The following is a 16,935-nucleotide window of genomic DNA, read 5'->3' as shown; positions in this document are numbered from 1 at the left end:
TCCTTCAAACTCCCCCAGAGGATCCCAAGGCTATCCTGGGAAGGTGGGAATGGACAGCCCCTGCAATCAGCACACCAAGCTCACATCAGTTAGGACAGAGAGGGCTGGGAGAAGGTGCTTGTGGCAGTGAGAGGAGGTAAGGACAACTGCTTCTTTAGTGCCAGCTCTGCTCCAAACGGCTGTGCAAACACGGGCAAGTAGGCAGTACCCTCCAACTCTTCTCCCACTGTACCATTAAAGAACAGAAGTGTTGGGTGCTTTGTCCAAGGTCAGAAGCTAGGACAGAATCAGAATTCTAGCCCCCTTGTTCCTAAGACTATGCTATACTTTCCACGAAGAAACCGAGCTGGGTTTCTGGGAAGAATGCCAGAGGTTTCATTCTCCCAGCTGAGGATTCACTGGAATATTGGAATAACAACTTTGGAGACTGTGGTCTCTCCAATCCATTTCAGGACCTGGCTAGAAACATGAAAACCCAAAGAAAGAAGCAACAGGGAATTATTCCGTTTTTTAATGAAAGAGAAAAAATTAGGGGTGGGAATATGGGATTTCTTAAAAATTACATGATTGCTGGAAGTTAATTTGGTATTTCTTCATTGGTTTATAAGTTCTGTTTCCAATCACAAAAACAGACAGCTGAGGATGCCTAACTCACATTTCAATGAATTAGCATCTTGTCCCAAAGAATCTTATCCACTCGGAATATAACACAGGACCCAGAATGCAATCCTCTGTCGTAGAAAGGAATCTCCCTCAATGCAATAGAGAGCTTGTCATAATCCCCTAAGCCGTAATCTAAACTGGAAGTCATCAAGCCCAACAGCAATCACTGAGAACCATACAGGGGTTGCCACTTAACTTGGGATACACTGCCTCTTCCAGCAAACTGACTGAGGTCCTGCCCTGCCAGGTAGGAGAGATGGCATCTCCTACCACCCACGCCCTCCCTAGTAGGCTGAAGCAAATGCACCTGGAAAAGAATCCCGTCGTGGATTTAGAGACCTAAGTTCAAAAGGGACGGTTCGGACTTCTTCCAAGAAAGGCCAACCAGTACAAGAAAATGCATGTTGAACTAGCATCATGCCTTGAAGGTAACATAAAACCAACCTTACGACAAAGCCCAAGTGATCAGTACTCAGAGTTGAGATTCATAAAGGAAATGATTTTTTTTAAATCACTTTTTCCCCCTACCTGTCGATGATGACAGGGTCTGAAGGAGTCTCATTTCGGTTTCCACAACTTTTCTTTTCACAGCATCGACTGTAGATCGGGAAGGAACCAAAAAAGTAAAAGAAATTTGTTAAAATCAAGAAAAAACAATAAGCATACAATGTAGGAACGTTCACAAAAATTAGTATGTCCTGGGTAGCCTCTTCACTATCCGCTGCTTGAGAGCAGAAGTTATGGCCATGTTTAAAAACAATAGTGAACTTGAAGCCCAGAGATACTCATTTAAATTCTCACTCTGTGACTTATAAACTAGGTGATTCTTAGCAAATCACAATTTTCCCAAGAATCGTATTTGTAATCTGAACCATGGACAGCTGGATTTAAAAATCTATAAGGTTATTTCCAGCTCAGTGTTGAATGATTTTAATGACTATATATTTTAGATCTTTGTGTCTTAACAAATATTTAGAGAAAGAAGGGAAAGGAAAATGTATAAAATAGCTGCCTGGATTTTTACCAACCTTATTTACATAACATCTTTCTCCAGAAAACTCAGTGTACTTTATAAACATTTATGCCTTCATCCATTTCCGTTATGTTCTAAATATGAAGGAGGAAGAGCAGAACTATGGCATGTATTTTAAAATAGGAAGAAAATGAGGCAGGGAGCTGTAAAGTTATAGCTCCATCCTTTTCACCAAGTCATGGAACCAAAATGGGACTGGATGTACAGTTCCCATCTTGAAAACACTCCCTCCCAAAACTTGCACCAGCTGGATGATGCTGGAGAATGCACGAGACAAAGAAGAGGTCTTAGAACAAGTGCAATAGGTAGGAAGTACTCAGAAGGTCCTTTGACTTTCCAGAAGCAAAACACTCCAACCAAAGGGCCCTGTATGGGAGAGCTAGAGGAATGTAAAAAGGGCAAAGGCAGCTTGGTGGTGGAGAAGCAGGGGGACACCACCTCCTTGAGTGGCCCTGGTGCTGCTTGTCAGGACCACAAACTTCAGCTCACTCAAGCACATGGCCAGCACTGACTATCACCCTGACACGGCTTATATGAAAAGCATTATCATCCGCACTGGTTGGAGACTATGCCTAATAAGCCTTAGCAATAATAAAATTACATGTAAGTGCGGTCCGTCCCCTGATAGTTCCTCTGTAGCTTAAGGTTGGCGTGGCCCAATAGAAAAAATGTTAACGTGGGAATCAGAGCTCTGGTGCCTAACCCAACTCCGTCCCAAACCAGCTGCATGAATTTAGTCTAATCTCTTTAACCCCTCTGGGTTTTGCCTCCCTATATATAAAATTAAAATGTTGGGCTAGATTATCTTCAGAGTTTCTTCTAGTATAAGTCCAGGAGGCTATGGGATTCCCTGAGCACCCTTCGAAAGTGATGACAGGCTAAGGAAAAGAGGGAAGCCATGTGGCAGCAGGAACTCAAAGGCCTAGCACAGCCCAGGGATAAATTTAGTTTCTGGTTCTCTGCAGTGCTTTCACCATCTCGGATCCTCCACAGAATTACAAACAAACAAAGAACTACTTTACAACTTTTTAAATCCATCTCTCTCATGCAGGGGCATGTGGATTATTTAGTGAATAATTTTACCATTCTCAAAAAGTAGAATATACTTGAAAGATGTTTAAAAAAAAAACAAAAAAAAAAACTTTCACCAAATGGGTACAATGAGGTTTTAAGAAATTTAATCAAATTAGTAAGAAGTTAAAGAAAAAGTGTCTCAACTTTCTTAAATACCAGAGCTTGCCCCTGGGACTTTCTGAAACAATATTTTGCCTTTGAAATTATGTTAGGGCTCAACTTTTAAAATTTCAGTCCATCCCAAGATTAACACCAATAAAAATGCTGACCAGCTGCTCTCCCCACTCCCAGAGCTTGTGTCTTTCTTCCCAACTCCTGCCCCCACCCATTTCTGTCTCCCACCTCTCCTTTTTCGGTGGCTTCTGTCATGGGATACCTTTGTAGTTCAGGCAAACCTTTTTTCTTAGCAACACAATTTCAAAAGCCCCATCCATGCTAGTTACCTAAAGCCTTCTACCTAGACTCCCCCTTTGACATCACCGGCATGTCAACCTAAACCAAATGCGTGTCTGATGCCGTGTACAATTTAATTCCAAGAGCGCACACTGCTAGAACGTGCCAATCTGTTTAGTTTGAGAAGGAATGATTTCGAGGAGGCTGAGTAAGTTTGCAAAATTGCTCAGCTGAATTCAGCTGCTTTCCATGGGGAGTTTCTCGGAGGAAAAGAAAACAGATAAAAATGTAAGCCTGGTGCCAGTGTAATACAATGTGGGGATTCGGCTCAGGGAAGGAAATGATATTTAAAGAAAATGCAGAGAGATTTCAGGACCCAATCTTCTCTTTTCCAACAGTCACATATTTAAGTATAATCTCTAATGCTAATAGCACAGAAAAGATGTAGAAGGCAGTTACTTGGCTGTTGCACTATAAAAATAAAGGTATAAAAATAATAGGAGTGGACTGTATTTGCCCCATTAGGACCCTTCTTAAAATTTCTCTGGGTTAGCCAAAGCTAATTTTCTTTTTCTTTCCTTTTTTAAAGAAAAATTCTCATCAAGATGTCCTAGTTATTCTTCGTTTGGCTGCTTAAATGACATTCAGTCGTCACACCAGAATATTAAGATAAGCAAAGGGGATGGAGAGTGGAAGACATTCACGGAACCACATTCCCCAAACAATCGTTCTGTGCCCAGGTGTGTGGATAGTTGAGAGAAGGAACTGGGTCCCTGAATTGTGCAGATAACAAACTTCAAGTTCAGTTTCTTTAGCTAAAAAGGCTTTTAGGGTTATTTCTCAGCAAGCAAGTCTGTAAGTCTGAAGTTCTTGTTCAGTGAACAAGACTTTTTTTTTTTTTTTAAAGGGGGGGGGGAGAAGGAGGGGAAATTGAACAAAGAGAAGAGGAAACTGCACTTGGCCCTAGGTTAAGACTGTGGTCCTAACTACCACGGAGAGGCTCCGAAGTGCCCATTTATCCTAATGAATAAAAATGAAAGCTCTTTCTCTATTGGCTTGGTTTGGTTTGTTTTATTCTGGTGCTTATTTGGAGAACCTTTTACCTGAAATACTCGCAGCCTCTTTCATCCTCCCTATCTTTCATGGAATCTTGAGAGGGAAAGAGAGAAGAAAAAAAAGTTGGGGAAATGAGAAATGTTATCCCAATCCTGAATCTTCCCTGGATTTTTCAGGAAGAGAGAAAGAAAAGGGAGAGGGGGGGCTGGAGGAGAAAGGCCCAGCCATGGACACAGGGTGTCCAGTCAGCAAACTCCTGCTCAAGACAAGTGGATATGCCCTTTCCCCTCCAAAATCGTTTTTAAAATTCAACCCTCAACTTTCAAAAATCTGTCTCTAATTTCAAACTCAAATAAGCGCACAGCATGGTGGCTTTTGTTTTGTTTTCTTCTCCCCAACTCCTCCCTGCGATTGCATAACAAAAGTGTCTAAATTCACACCATCTGGCCGATAAAGACACTAGCCCCACTGCCCGGCTGGCCCATCTGATTAGGGCCCTGTCTAGCCTGCGCCTTGTGGCGAAAAGTCACAGCTGTGGGGTTTGCTCGCACTCAATACAACTCTGTTATTAGCCAGCTGTAGGCCTTGAGACGACTTCTGTTCAAATTATAATATCTTTTAACCCTCTGAGCATTTGAGGGCAGGGTGGCTGGCAGCGACATAACAACTAGATTTCTCTTTGCTAATAATTGTCAAAATGAACTAAAGCAGGGAAGAAGGGAGCAGAAGCAATTGGAGAAGGGAGAAAAAGTTATTCTTAAGGATATCAATATTGTTTCCTTCCTCAAAGCTAAACGCTAGTTTATGAGCTTTTTTGACTGAAGATCACAGAACATGAAACCATGCAGGGAAATTCCCAGGTAAACCCCAAAACACTCACCCCACAAATGAAACCGGGTGCCCTAACCATTGTGAACGGGGCATCTGATTCATCCCTCAGCCACTGACTGCTATAACAGGCTCTTCAAATGTGGGAGAAGAGACTTTTTCTCCCTAACTGCAGAATCAGTCAGCTCAGACTGACACATTGCATCCAACATTTGTCACTACCCCGTTCATCTACACACACACACACACACACACACACACACACACACACACACAGTACCCATCCAATGGATCATTTATTTACCCATTAATTAATATTTGTTTTAAATTCTAGTTTGGAAAGAAAATAGCAGAGCATCTCTTCCCAGGTCTCAAATACAGAGAAGTTACAGTACATTAAATTTTTATATTGTGTTACTAATGCAGATTAAACTAGAGGCTTTAAAAATTGATGCTGCTACTTAAACAGCATAAAATGAGGAGGATTTGATTGGGCTTAAAAATAAAAATGTCAGCTTTAAATACCACTGGATGGGGCGTGCAAGTATTCTTTAAAATGAGAGGTATAATTCATCAGACAATGGGCCAATTTGGGGCTTTCTTTTCTTTTAAGAAGATAATCTCTCCAAACAAAGACATTTAAAAGTATAGAGAGAAATTAAAAAGCATCCGTCAATTAGCCACCTGAATCAGTGTTCTGACTATTTAGTCTAGTTATTACATGCAAGCTCATCTTGCAATTGTATTTTCTTTCTAAATGGATCTATGAAGGGGCCCTGGGATGGTGAAGTGGATATCTGCTTATTCCAAAGCCCAGTGCCTCACCCAGCTACTCAGGCAAGGAAGCCAGGACCCCTCAGCTCTGGCAGAGCTCAACTTTGCATTTGGCAAAGTTTGTTTTTCTAATACTTGGTCAAAACCAAAACAAACATGTCAAATTGTTATGTTTCTTCCTGACTGGGTTGTGAGGGAGACAGCACTGCCAGAAGCTGACCATAAAACAGTCCCAGGCTACATCAGCCACGGCCTCCAATTACCCCAGAATGGCACGTCTGGAGTTGGAAGACATTTACAGAAGCAATCGCGAAGCGAGGAAGAATTGAGGCTTTCTCTCCGATCAGAAATTTTGGAGGAAGAAAAACGTGTGTGTAACAAAGATTTACATTTTTATAGCAAAATCACCACCTCTTCCAAGAGTTTCCTTTTTATAGAAAACTCTCCTTTACTAAGGGATCCCCAACACCTGAAAAAACTAGGAACTCAATAAACATTTGTTAAAAGAATAAGTGTGTGGATGAATTTCTTCTAATTGTTTTATTTTCTTCTAGTCACGCAGAAGAAAGACTCAAATGGACTGGATCCGTCTCTGCAAGAAGGTGGGGAAAGGTGCAGAAATTCCAGCACACAACTTGGCCGTGAGAACTTCCTCTCACAACTTAGCCAGGAGAAGCCAGCTGCTGCTCCAAACACAGCTCTCCTGGATGGGGTCCTCTCCCACCTCTCCCAGCACTGGTGGTGAACCCCTCTGATCTTTCTCCCCATGGTTCCTCCTCACCTAAGAAACTCCTCTAACATAAGAAATCATCGGAGAAGCAACATTCCTGGAGGAAGGAAACGCTTTGGCATCATATACATGTGCCTCAGGTGGGGTGCCCCGGAAATGGGCCACTGGACTCTTTGGTGGTCCTTGCCCCGACTGAGTCTCCAGTGCTTTGATCTTGAATGCCACACGTGACCCCTACTTGGAAATCTACCCGGAGCTTGCCAGACCAGTGAGAATGAGCCTGGTGTGCGGAAGTCCCCATTCCAAACTTGGCTGGGGCTGCCCATGCCTCCCTGAGCTGCCACGACTGCTGGACAACAGAAACTGTCCGGGGCGGACAAAACTCCCCAGACGCCTGGGGACGGAATCCTGCGCGGTTCTGGGTGTCCTTTCCGAGGTGCTCTAAGCATCTGGCCTTTAGTAAAGGAGACGTTCTAGTGCCTCAGCCTCCCTCCCTGGGCACCATCCCTCCTGCAAATCCTTGTGGGGGCGTCCCTGAGCGCAGAGGCCGCTCCCCTGCCCAGCGTGCGAGCAAAGCCCGGGGAAAGCAGCTCTTACCTGCACATGACTTCGTGTGTCAGAAGAACTCGGCACATTTCCGGATTCTTGTTTTGTCCCTCGTATGCTATGGGCTGCGAAGGAGGCAAGGGCAAGAAGGGAAATGTGAGGGGAGTGAGGAAACAAGGAAAAGGGGACTTTAGAGCAAGCACAGAATCCATCTTCCTCTCTCTCTGCCCACCACTTCATTAGGTGTGCCCACTGGAAGCACAGACCCCAAGCGGTGGCCTGACTAACTCAAGCGAAATATAGACAAGTTTGCCCCCGCGAGAACATATTTCTTGCAAAAGGCAATGTTTGGGGAACCAAATCTCCCAATAATTGCTTTCTCCCTTCACGATTTTTCTCACTTCCCCACCCAGAAAGAAACAGAACAATTGAGGAGAGAGGGGGAAATTTTTTTTCATAGTGAACAAGGTGCGAGTTGATGTTCTAGGGCATGTGAAGTCTGACCCAGAAATTCATGGAGGGTGGAGGCAGGGCGTGTAAAGGTGGGGAGAGGTCAGAGGGGGCCCAGCAGAGGAGGAGCCCAGTGGACCATGGGCTCACCTGCTTAGTGACGGAGTCAATGAGCCTGACGTACAGGTCCTGCTCCGTGCGGACACCTGTGGGGAGGCGATGGGCACAAGGTAAGGGCCCCGGAAGCTTCTCCTGCAAACCCCCCAACTGGCCCTGCTCTGGGGCCAGGCCCAGGAAGCTGCCCAGGGCTGCCGCAGGCTGAAAGGTCCTGGGGGCCCCTACCCCCACCCTCCCCGCCCCCCAGGGCCTTGACGGAGCCTCCCCAAACCTGCTCTCCCTGGACCTCAGGCTGCCTGCAAGCTACCTGGACAAAGGTCAACTGCTTTCCTTGAAAGGGGCCTGTGTGGCACCTGGACACAGAGGGCGGGGGAGCTCACCGTTGCTGTAGAGGAGCTGTAACTTGTAGTGGGTGCCATTGTTGGTCTTCTCATTGCCTTGTTCCTAAAAAGACAGGCGGTGTTGGAATCCCTGGCTTTGGAGCCCCCAGATGAAGGAAAGAGGAGAGGGCACTTCCTTACACCGCCTCCCCCTGCCTTTCACCCCTTCCACCACACCACTCCGCCTCAGCCCAGGGTCAAAGGGCAGGAGCTTCTGCTGAAGGACCACCGCCAAAACTTGCCAAGGCCCCGGCACTTGACCCTCGCCAAGCCTCTGTCTCTCTCCCTTAAAAATATCCTCAGGAGTGTGACCCCTCTGAGGCCAAAAAACGGGGCACCGCACGCACCAATGCTGCCTTTACCAGTCCCCACCCGACCTGCCCAGGTGTCCGTCCGGGGGAAGTTGCAAGTTCTCTTAGCAGAAAGGTGAAGGGGCCTGTCATATGCAGGCGCTACCTTGTCCCTGCCCCACAGGACCAGCGCCTCCGGCCACGAGCTGCAGGGATGGGCCCGGGGGCAAGAGGGACCTCTGGGCGCCTGCTCGCCTGCTCGCCTGCTCGAAGCTCACACAGTGCAGCTGAGGAGACGGCGGCTCAGAGGGCAAGAGACTTTCCTTTCGTCTCGCCTCCTTCCTCTGAGATCAAAGGCCTGGGCGGGGAGCTGTGCTCGGGGAGCGAGAGTGGGAGCCGTGTCCGCGAGGAGGGCCAGCGCTCTAGGTCCCGCTGGTACCCGCCCGCTCCGCCGGAGCAGCAGGTGGAACAGAACTAACACACCCGGAGCGGGCAGCAGGGCCCGGGTGCCTTTGAACGACCCTCTCGCGGGAGGGCGCTCCCTGCGGTCTGTGCAGCACCAGGTTCTGCTCAGGACCCGGAGCCGCCAGCCCGCAGCAGGCGGCGCACCGGCGGGGCGGGGGGCGTGGGGAAACCGACGGATGGAGAGGCTGCGAGTGAGGAGCCTGATTTGTCATCCCCGGTGATGTGACAGATGGAATCCTCGTGCTTTGCAAGGAGGCGGCGACCCGCCGGAGGGGAAGGGGCCTGCGCGTACCTTGTCGTTCTCCACGAAGTCCACGAAGGCCGTGCGCTCGATCTCCACCGGCTGCCCCTGCCTGTCGTAGAGCGCCAGCACGAAGTGGAAGAAGTTGGACTTGCGCAGGTTGGAGGGCGGCTGCTTCTCGAAGTGCGCGCGGGACAGGGCGACTCCGCTGCGGGAGGAACACGGGGCGGCGGGCGCGGGAGGAGAGAAGGACACCAGTTACCCACGCGCCACGCCACCCCCGCGGCCCAGGGGCCTGTCCCAGGTCAAGAGCTCTGGACCCTCAGACCTTCCTTCCAACCGGCTTAAGAGGAGGAGACTAGACTCTAGAGGAGTCGCCGGGGCCAGGGCCAGCGGCAGGGCCGGCGCTGCCTCTGCAGCTCTGCGGGCTGAGCCCGGGCCGGGGCTCACTGTCCGGCCCAAGTGGAGCCCAGAGGCGCCCAGCGGCAGGCCGAGGCTGGGCGGGCCCCCAGGCGGGCCCCGCTCTTGTCCTGTCGGGCGGCCCTCACCTATCTTATCCGGTGGCGGTGGCCGCTGGATGGGTCAAAAGTCGGAGCTGGGCCCAGGGTTTGGGGAATAAGCGCCTCCTTATTTGAAGACGTGACCCTTTTCCTTGATCTTTTCTTGAGTTACCTGTCCGAGGACTACTGCCCATAACCCCACACACACGCAGCCGCACGCGCACACACACACACACACATATACCTACACACACACACACTCACACACACACTCACACACACACTCACTCACACACTCACACACACACTCACACACACACTCACACACACACACTCACACACACCTACACACACACACTCACACGCACACGCACTCACACACACACTCACACACACACACTCACACACACACCTACACACACACACACACTCACTCACACACGCCAGCGCTCTCGGAAAGGCTGCGTGAGAACACTCTGGCCCGCAGGTAGCCCAGAGCCCAAGCCTGCGTCCTACAGGGAGAGGCCTCGCCTCCTGTTTCCCTCGCTCTTCCGAAAAGCTGCCCAGCACCAGGGCAGGGCGGGATCCCCGAAGCCAGCCCTAAGGATCGACCTGATACCAGGGACCCGCCTCCCAAACTGCTAAGCTTGGAGAAGCCACAATGTTAGGACGAGGCCGGCAAAGTCCTCGCTGGCGGCCCAGGGAACTCTTGTTCCAGCCGCGTCTGCGGGCGGCGAAGGCCAAACGCGCTGACCGCGAACCCCTTTCTGGAGGACCCGAGAGGCTCCCTGGAGGGTACCGAGTGTGTGCACACACCTCCCTGCCGACCTGTCCCGGCCCAGAACCTACTGGCCGCCAGATAACATTTGTCAGGAGGCGGCCGCGCGCGCAGATGGCTGCCACTGCCCCGCGGCGCTGGCTCTGTGGGCCTCCTGCCCCCGGGCGCGAGCACTTTCCCCTCTTTTGAAGGGGGCACCATTTCGCTGGAATGCCCCACTCCAGCTGCCGGTTCCCATTGCAGCCAGTATTTGATCCTAGGAAAGGATGGAGAGGGTGGCGTCTTTAAGGAGCTAAGGTCACCCGCCGCGGACGGCTCTGTGGACCTGCCTGCTGCCCCGGCCTGCAGCCCCCGAGCCCAGACGGCGGCGGAGAGCGGCTGCCGGGCCGCGGGCTTGGACGCCAGGGAGGGGGTGCGGGTGTTGCTTTCTCTCCTCCAAGGGCGGCAGCTGGTTCGCTCCACCCGGGACACCTGGACACGTGGCCTGCTAAGAAAGGGATTTCTAGGCAACGCGTCGGGACGTAGAGAGGGCGACCAGGAGAGTGGGCAGGGCGGCTGGAGTCGTGTGAAGAAGTTCGTGGGCTCCGTGGGGTAAGGTGTCTTTCTCTTGCAGACAAGGACGTGGGGACCACAAATGCCAGCTCAGCAGTGACGAAGAGGAGGGGAACCAGAATGTCTTCTCGGGGTGGCACTCGGGACCAGGCGTTTACCAACTCAGCACGCGGACGCTCAGAAACCCTCAACTCCTGGGACCAGCAAAACTAGAGGTTGGCGATGCCCAGCGTTTGCGGCCAGCTCCTCTCCTCGCCTCTCTTCTTCGGCAGTTTCTTCTACTGCTACTCCTTCGTCTTTTTCTCTCTGATTTCTTCTTTCCCCTCACTCCGCCTCGATACCTCTGGCCCACCGTTCTAGCTCTGCGCCCGGACCCTCCAGCCAGCCCCCTCCCGGAGCTCTGAGCCGCTTCGCCTTCCCAGGAAACTGATCCGGTCTGTCCGGCTCCTCTCGCCGCCGCCGCCATCTGCCCGCTAGGCTCCCGGCCTCCAGGAATCGCGGGCAAGAAGCGGCAGAAGAGGCGCTCGCCGGCGGCTTTGCGGAACCGGCATCGCGGGGAAGCCGGCTCTCCCGCGGCCGTCACCGCCGGCTCCGGCCCCTCGAGCTCCACTCCGGACCAGCCCCTCCTCGCAGGGCCAGGGAGTGAGCTGCGAGGCGGAAGATGCTACTTCGTTATTTTTCCTTCCAAAGAGCGGTCTGTGGGGAAGGAGTGGGGAGAAACTCCAGCATTAGCTGCGGGGTAAGTGTTCCCCAGGCTGCAGTGACCTGCATGCCCGAGGGCGAGCCCCAGCGCGCGGGGCCAGGGCGACAGATGCGGGGGAGAGAGAACGAGACTGAGCGAGCGAGCGGGAGGAGGGGGACGGAGAAATACAGAGACGGTGGGAGAGCAAACGAGCTAGAGACTTTGAGAGCATAATTGTGCGACCGTCTAGTTACCTCTGCGCCGCGACATTGGCGTCCACCACGCCGACATTCCGGACCCAGGACCTGACCGAATCCATCTCGGCGCTCAGTGATTTCTCTTTCAGAGCTGGCCCTCTTCCTAAAGTATCTTGAATCCCAAACATTTAAAAAGTATGATCTGTCTCTTTAAAAATAAGAGTTACCACGCTGTCCTTACTGTTCCCAACGTTGCCACCAAACCGTTTCCTCCAAAGCAATCCAAAAAAAGGGACCAAGTACTGAAGTTTGAGTCTCTCTTGAAAAAAAAAAAAAAAAGATAACCCGTCGTTTGCTTCACGCGTGAGGTGCGGATTGGTGCAGTTAAAGTTCGGGTTTTATCCTCCGCAAGTTCAGATCTGCCGCCTCGGGTCCTCGGTCCTAGGTCGCTCGCATCCTTCCAGCGGCAGCGCTGCCTGCAGAAAGTGATCACAATTTAGAAGCATCACCTGTTCTGGGAGAAACAGGAGGAGATTGATGACTGCCTAATCTCTCCCTTTCCTCCTGGTCCCCCACCCTCCCGGCTCCCCCCCACCGCTGCAATTTAGGGAAAAAAAAAATTCCCAACAGGATCAGTTGTAAAAAGAAGGGGAAGACCCGGAGCGGAGAGGAGGCGGTGGCTGCGAGCACCTCGGAGCCGGGCTGCCGCCGCGCACGGGCCCCATGAATGGGTTACTACGGCCCGGGCCGCGGGAGGCGGAGCCGCGGCCCGATAAGGAGCCTCATTTGCATGGACGCTCGGGATTGGCCAGCGCTGGGCAAGCCGGGCGACGTCCTCCGGCGGCGCGCGCCACGCTCGGAGGTGAAAGGGGACGGAAGCTGTGGACACTGCGTCCTTGGTGTGCGTGCGCCGTGGCGAGGGGGCCTGCGACGCGCCCACTCGGTCTGGGTGCGGGAGCGGGAGCCTCCGGGGTGCTGCCTCCAGATGCAGGTTTTTGTGTCCTGCCGGAAGGCGTACGCATTCCCGGAGCTAGGATCTGTGGGCGTGTGTGTGAGGAAGCGGAGAGTGTGACCACATGTACTTAGGTTTTGTGCACACGTTCCCCAGAGCAACCCAGTTCCCTGAACGGCTCTCCCAAGTCTCCTGGAGTTACACGGTGACGCTCAGATTTTGTGTGCGGTTTACATGGTGACACTCAGATTTTGTGTGCGCTTTACAAGAAGGGTGTGTGAATGAAAGTGTGTGTTGGGGGTGGGGGGTGGAGTGGAGAGTACGAACAAGGCTCAAGTGCTATTCAAATAAATAGTGTCGGGGAAAATGGTCACGGAGCTAAGGAAAATACCCCCGTGCGGGCGAGAGGTTGCCGACAGATCGTTGCAGGCTTAGTGCAAGAGCTGCCTGGCGTCCTCCCGACGCCCCCTCCGCCTCCCCACCCAGTTCCCGAAGCCCAGGGAGGCCGCAGAGGGGCTGCCAGGAGGCAGCAGAGGAGTCGCGGAAACTTTGCCCACGGCGCGCGGTGGCCGAGGTGCTCGCCGTGGGCTGGTGGCCGGGAGGCGGCGGCAGCTCCGCCAACAGCTGAAACCTTAGACGGCTTTTTAACTGCACCGGGCAGCTCGCGGTGCCTATTAAAACTCCTCCTGGCCGGGTGCTATTTTCTTGCTTCCGCTTTTGTATTCTGATCTGTGCATAGATCTGCTGCTGAGATCTAGAACACTAGCGCGAAAACAGATTTGAAGACAATGAATGCAAATCTGTGCTCAAAGACCATCTGCCGTGGAGGAGACAAATCAGCTGTTCCTCCGTGAGAGCGGCTGCGCCCAGCCTCCCGGCCTCTCTACGCAGAGGGCTCTGCGAAGCCGGGGCTGCGTCCAGGGCTCTTCCCCCACTCGGGACTGCAACTTGAGCGTGAATTGACTTCGGACCAGATCCCTTAGGTGTAGGTGAGCGCTCACAAATGAACTGCGAGAGTTTGCCGCTAGAGGACACAACTCGTTTGCCTGGGCGGACTGGACGCTCGCAATTTTGGAAATGCCGCTCTCCTGAGAAAGGGACCAGTCCGCGACGGCACTCCAGCCCAGGGCAGCCGGCGACCCCAGGCTTCGCCCGGGATTGCGCTCAGATTTACTTGAAAACTGAAGGGGTTGGAAGGAGTGCGCGGACCCCATCTGTACAAACTCTAGGACGAACGATTGGGGTGATTTTATTTAAGGGGGCGAGAATGTGAAACCCCCGCCTTTAGATAGTGCTGACCGTGACACCCCCACCCTATGGCCCTGGCTTGGTCCTCCTGGTTAGGTAACAAGGGCAGGGGAGCAATAAAGGGCGACTGGGCACCAGAATAGGTATCACAACTGCTGCACAAGCCGAGTGAGATGGCAGTTGAGCAAAGAGAGGAGGAGGCCGGGAGCGAAATTTGTAGGGATGAGACTAACTACCCTTTTTCAATTCGGCAATTCTCTGTTATATGCAGGTTTCATGGATATTGTCGGTCCCTACAAAAACTCAGCACCGAGTCTTTTACCCTGAATCGCTCTCTTTATAAACCCCCGTGCAGCTCAAGTAACCACCCACCCCATCCTCGTCCGTGGACTGCGCTCAGTAGAGGTAATGCCTCGGATTCCTCGGCAGAAAGTGTGGAACAGCCCCTGGGCCCCTCAAAATGTGTTGAAGAGCCCCGCAATTTTTTTTCCTCTCTTGGCCAAGACAGGAACCGAGCGCAACCCTAGGGGCCGCGGGGCAGCAGTGGGTCCGTCTCTGGTCCGAACCGTCTGCCCTTCAGGCCCGGGTTGGCTGGGGTTAAAGGGCACAGCCAGGGCTGAGCACGCCGGCTCTTCTCGCCCACAACAGCTGCCACCCGAATATGCCCCGCAGGGAGTGAATGAATTGGTCCTTTCTCAGGGCTCCCTGCTGCCCTCCCCACACTAGACGGCCGCACTCGGAGGACGCCCCCACCGCACGTCCCAAAGACAAGTTCAGGGGCCAAAGGGCCGCGCGGGGAGGTCGTTTTGGAAAACCAAGGCCCCGGAATGTGGACCTGGGTAGGGGGGAGCCGCCCCGCCCCTCGCCACTGTGCTAGAGGCGGCCGCGCAGGGCGCTAGGAGCGAGCAGCGGCCGCTCTGCTGGGAGCCCCGTCGGCTTCGAGCCGCGGCGCCCAAGTTCGCTCTTGGTGGAGACCAAGTTCCCGGCTGGCGCGGGGAGGAGGGCGAAGGGGGAACCCGGGGGGGCGGGGGGGCAACCTGGGGCCCAGCACGGCCGCGCTGCGGCCTTCGGGGAGCCGGGAGCAATTCTGCCGGCCCAGTTGGGTTTAATTAGGTTTGTGTAGGGTTTGGGGAGGGGTGGGCAGAGAGTAGGCCACCCGCGAGGAAGAGGCGTCGGTTGGTGATGGAGGGAGCGGCGGCGGCAGGCCCCGAGGGCCGCTCCCGTCTCTATCGCCTCCGGCTACCCCTGAACAAACCTTCCGGAACGCGCCGCACAAAACCCGTCCTGAGCCTCGCGGGGGACGGGCGGGCGCAGCTGCGCTCCCAGGAAGCCCGGCCGCCCTGCTCCTCGGGGTGCGGAGCCGCGCGCCACCCCTGCCCGGCCCTCGCTTCGCTTCCCCGCTTGCAGGGGTCGAGAAAAATCCTAGATGAACATTATTAAAATTCTTCACGCCAAGCTATTTGCACAAAACCGGGTGGGTTGGCGGCACTCGTCCTTTCCACCCCCCCCCCCTCCTTTGTTCACTCTGCCAGTGAACCGGGTCTCCCCTGTATGTTTCCCATCCGCACCTTCGTGTCCACTTCCCTCCCGGCTGGTTTTAGGGCCCCTTTCCCCAATCTCGTTAGGTCTAGTCTCCTGGGCGCCTCCTCTCTCCTCTAGGTCAGAGGTTCCGAAATCTTTCTTAGAAAATTGCCCTCGGGGCCTCTTTCCCGTCCAGCAGGGCCCTGGGGTGAAATCAGGTGTGAGAACCCCCCCTCCCCCTCGGGCCCTGACAGTCTGACCTTCACCCCCCACCCCCAGACACACACACTGCGGCGCCAGGGTCTCTGCGTCCGGAGGACCGAGCCTGGCGAGTGCCCAGGGAATTCGACCCTCGGGGACAGCAGTCTGGGTTTTGTAAATTAAATACGTGGCAGGTCTCCCCGAGTCCCTCTTCAGACGTGAATTTTCCAATTTGTTTGTTTTAGTTGGAACCTTTGCTGTTTATTCGTCCGAGTAGAAATACATAAATTTGGTCGCCATCTCAGAATCCTGCCGAATATTTATGTTCACAGTTTCTCGTGAAATAATTTCTTAAATAGCCAGCCCCACTAACACCCGCTCCAAATGTCAACTTCGGCATTTTTCTTACGAAACTGGACGTGTGCACTCCACAACTGAGTGCCCGGGTGGAGGGGAGAACTACTCCACCCCTACGTGCATGGCAAACACATCCGGGAGACTCCCCACCCACACGGAAGAGTTTGTCTCCTTTTAGGACAACTTAGTAAGCAGTTAGATTCGCTTTTTTTTCTTTTTTGTTCGTTTGGTTGGTTTCTGCGTTTACCTAGTGAAGGGGATTCCAGCGGGATCAGCTGGAGAAACCTGAGGTCTGGAAGGACAGTAGGTAGAAACATGGTGTTGCACCCAGGCCCGGGGTGGCTGCACGGAGTTTACCGGAATGGACTGAAGACAGAGTTGCATCTACCCTAAGCCTGGGTACCTCCAGGAAGTCTCTTGCTCATCTCTCTTCTTTTTCTTCTCTCGCCTCAGTATTCCCCCTGAAAAATACCCTTCCTCCTCATTCCCTTGTTCTGGGTGCAGAACTCGCGAGGGAGCCCTCGCTGAGGCACTGACGCGAAAGGTCAAGACACATTTTCCCAGGAACAGCCGCATTTGGGCGTTTGGAGCCGGAACGTGGTAGTTGGACCCCACGTGGGGTGGGCGGCGGGAATGGCGGCCTGTAGGCTGTGGGTAGGCATGTCTCTTAGGGGGCAGGTGATCAGTAGAAAGGTGCCTGGCCTGGCCTCCCCTAAACCTGGGGGCCTGATTTCCTGGGTGGAGGGGTAGGGTGCGGCCCAGCCCTGGGCTTGGCCGCTTTGGTGTAAACCGGCGGTTCCGGCCGCCTCCAGGTACCTGTGCACAAGGAGGGAGGCTCCCGTCACCGCACCGCGCAAGGCTGCGCCCAAAGGCCGATGGAGCCGCATTAGGAGACCCAATCGAGCAG

At 53.2% G+C, this 16,935-nt stretch overlaps 1 protein-coding gene across 1 annotated transcript in view; it reads right to left on the bottom strand.

The window, feature by feature from the left end:
- The window catches only part of EBF2 (EBF transcription factor 2), a 196,195-nt gene extending 183,911 nt beyond the window's left edge, over window positions 1-12,284 (bottom strand). Inside the window, exons 1-6 of the mRNA XM_059695946.1 lie at window positions 11,807-12,284; window positions 9,092-9,248; window positions 8,045-8,108; window positions 7,698-7,753; window positions 7,149-7,222; window positions 1,192-1,260 (exon numbers count right to left, since the gene is read on the bottom strand). Coding sequence (XP_059551929.1) covers window positions 1,192-1,260; window positions 7,149-7,222; window positions 7,698-7,753; window positions 8,045-8,108; window positions 9,092-9,248; window positions 11,807-11,937 — 551 coding nt within the window. The 5' untranslated portion in view covers window positions 11,938-12,284. The remainder of the gene's footprint in view (window positions 1-1,191; window positions 1,261-7,148; window positions 7,223-7,697; window positions 7,754-8,044; window positions 8,109-9,091; window positions 9,249-11,806) is intronic.
- Between the last annotated feature and the right edge of the window lie 4,651 nt (window positions 12,285-16,935).

Source organism: Myotis daubentonii, chromosome 5, assembly GCF_963259705.1.
Source record: "Myotis daubentonii chromosome 5, mMyoDau2.1, whole genome shotgun sequence".
In the NCBI taxonomy this organism is placed as follows: domain Eukaryota; kingdom Metazoa; phylum Chordata; class Mammalia; order Chiroptera; family Vespertilionidae; genus Myotis; species Myotis daubentonii.
Note: the sequence above shows the minus strand (reverse complement) of the source record. Positions and strands in the feature narration are given on the sequence as shown.